At 33.2% G+C, this 1,848-nt stretch overlaps 1 protein-coding gene across 1 annotated transcript in view; it reads right to left on the bottom strand.

Moving 5' to 3' along the window:
• Positions 1-997, bottom strand: part of LOC110033551 — a 1,839-nt gene extending 842 nt beyond the window's left edge. The window contains exon 1 of the mRNA XM_020737576.1: positions 805-997. Within this exon, the coding sequence (XP_020593235.1) occupies positions 805-997 (193 nt within the window). The remainder of the gene's footprint in view (positions 1-804) is intronic.
• Between the last annotated feature and the right edge of the window lie 851 nt (positions 998-1,848).

Here is a 1,848-nt window from a genome sequence, read left to right as displayed (position 1 = left end):
TGATATCACTTGTCACCTCCCAAAAGAGCTCTTTGAAGTAGTGGTTAGCCCAGAACTTAAATACTATTTTTCGCTCCTACACGTAGCCAATGTGTGAGTTTTTTTGTCCGTGACAGCTTAGTTAACAACTCAAATTTGAACATATTTATTTAAGTTAATACATAAAGAAATTTAAATATCTTTTTAAAAATTTGAACCCTAAAAGAATGGAATTTAAAGATAATCCAACTCACTTGTTAACACCGGCGGATTTGGGAGAGGGCTTATCCTCTGCGCTTTCATTTCCTGCCTGCATTTTCCTTTGGCTAAATCTCACTTAAAAGTTGTCCAAAAATCAAATAATTAAGCCTCAAGAGGTTATTATTTTTATTTTTGATGAGGAGCTATATTAAAATACTTAGTAAGAATAATTCCCACAATAATCTCCTGACATTTTTTTAAATAAAAAATATTTTAATTTTAATCAAAAATCATCCATAGCTCTCAGCAAACTTATAGTTGAAATGACCAGTTTGATGTACTAAAATCAGTCCAATTCAAGTTAAATAAGTTTACATCAAGCCATTAAAATACAATTAGAAGTTTTCCAAGCATATTTCAAATGAATGTCAAATCTGACGAGTTATAGTCGAACCAAGCTACTCGATAAAGACGAATCCAACAAGCTTATGATTACTAAATTCCGACATCATTAAGACACTTAAATGTTCATCAAATAATTTTTGATCAAAGAAAGCTCTTCGAATCGTCCGATCAAAGTGATTCATATTTCTGCGTTAATTGCACCCAGAACTCTATAAATACAGCCCCACTTCTTCATGAGGGGGGATAGGAGCTTGAGACTTGAAGAAGAGCTTAAAGCTTTAAGAAGAAGTTGAAGACTAGCACCACCATTGTTGACCGTTGTAGGCCCCCAATGACCTCTGTCGACAACTGTCGATCGTCGTCGACTTTCGCCGATCACCGTTGACCACCTTTGATCGTCGTCGACCACCATTGACAGTCATCGACCACCACCGACCGCCGCGTTGCCACCATCAACAGTCGTAGATCACCGCCAACTGTCGTCAAACACCCTTGAACACCATCGTCCGGACGCCGCCATTCGCTATTGGTCGCCATTTGTTTCTAGCAACAAATTCATCAATACGTCGATATTGTAACTTGGGAAACATAACAACTATTTCCCGCAAGTGGGACATATGGTTTCAACTATAATCATCTTTTTATAGATGAACTCTTCAGTTTGGTCAGACCCCGTTGTTTTTCTCTTTCTGAATTTTTCACGTAAGAACTTCTGATGTTATTATTAATTATTTTCTCTTTTCTGAGTATGTGTTGAATCTTCGTACAACGTTAAGACGATAATCCAGTACTCTACCGTCATGAAACTTCTAGCACACATCAAGAGAAAACTTGAAATAATATTTTATTGGTTTTCATTAATTAAATTAATTTTTATGTATACATATCTAACACTTATTTTGATATTTACATTTATAAGTAACACTTTGGTATTATAAATCTATACATGAAAATATGTACATTTCACTTTATGAAGGTTAATGATGATATTTTTAATGTGATGTTAAAGAACAGAGTGATATGCATACAAATATGAAAGTTTAAGAAGTTGTGTGCTATGAATAAAATTTGTCAATATTAGTCCCAAGCTGAGATAAAAAAGATTGAGAAATTTGTTCCACCACTATGAAACTTTTTTCACTCCACCATTATTTGTTAATGTTTTATGAACAAACTTGTCAATCGTTCTACAAATAACTTATTAAATAGTCTATATTTATATGATATAATATTTAAATAAATTTAATTAATTAAAACATATTT

The sequence above is a fragment of the Phalaenopsis equestris genome, unplaced genomic scaffold (genome assembly GCF_001263595.1).
Source record: "Phalaenopsis equestris unplaced genomic scaffold, ASM126359v1 Scaffold000002, whole genome shotgun sequence".
Lineage (NCBI taxonomy): Eukaryota > Viridiplantae > Streptophyta > Magnoliopsida > Asparagales > Orchidaceae > Phalaenopsis > Phalaenopsis equestris.
The sequence above is the reverse complement of the archived record's forward strand: the minus strand, read 5'-3'. Positions and strand labels throughout refer to the sequence as shown.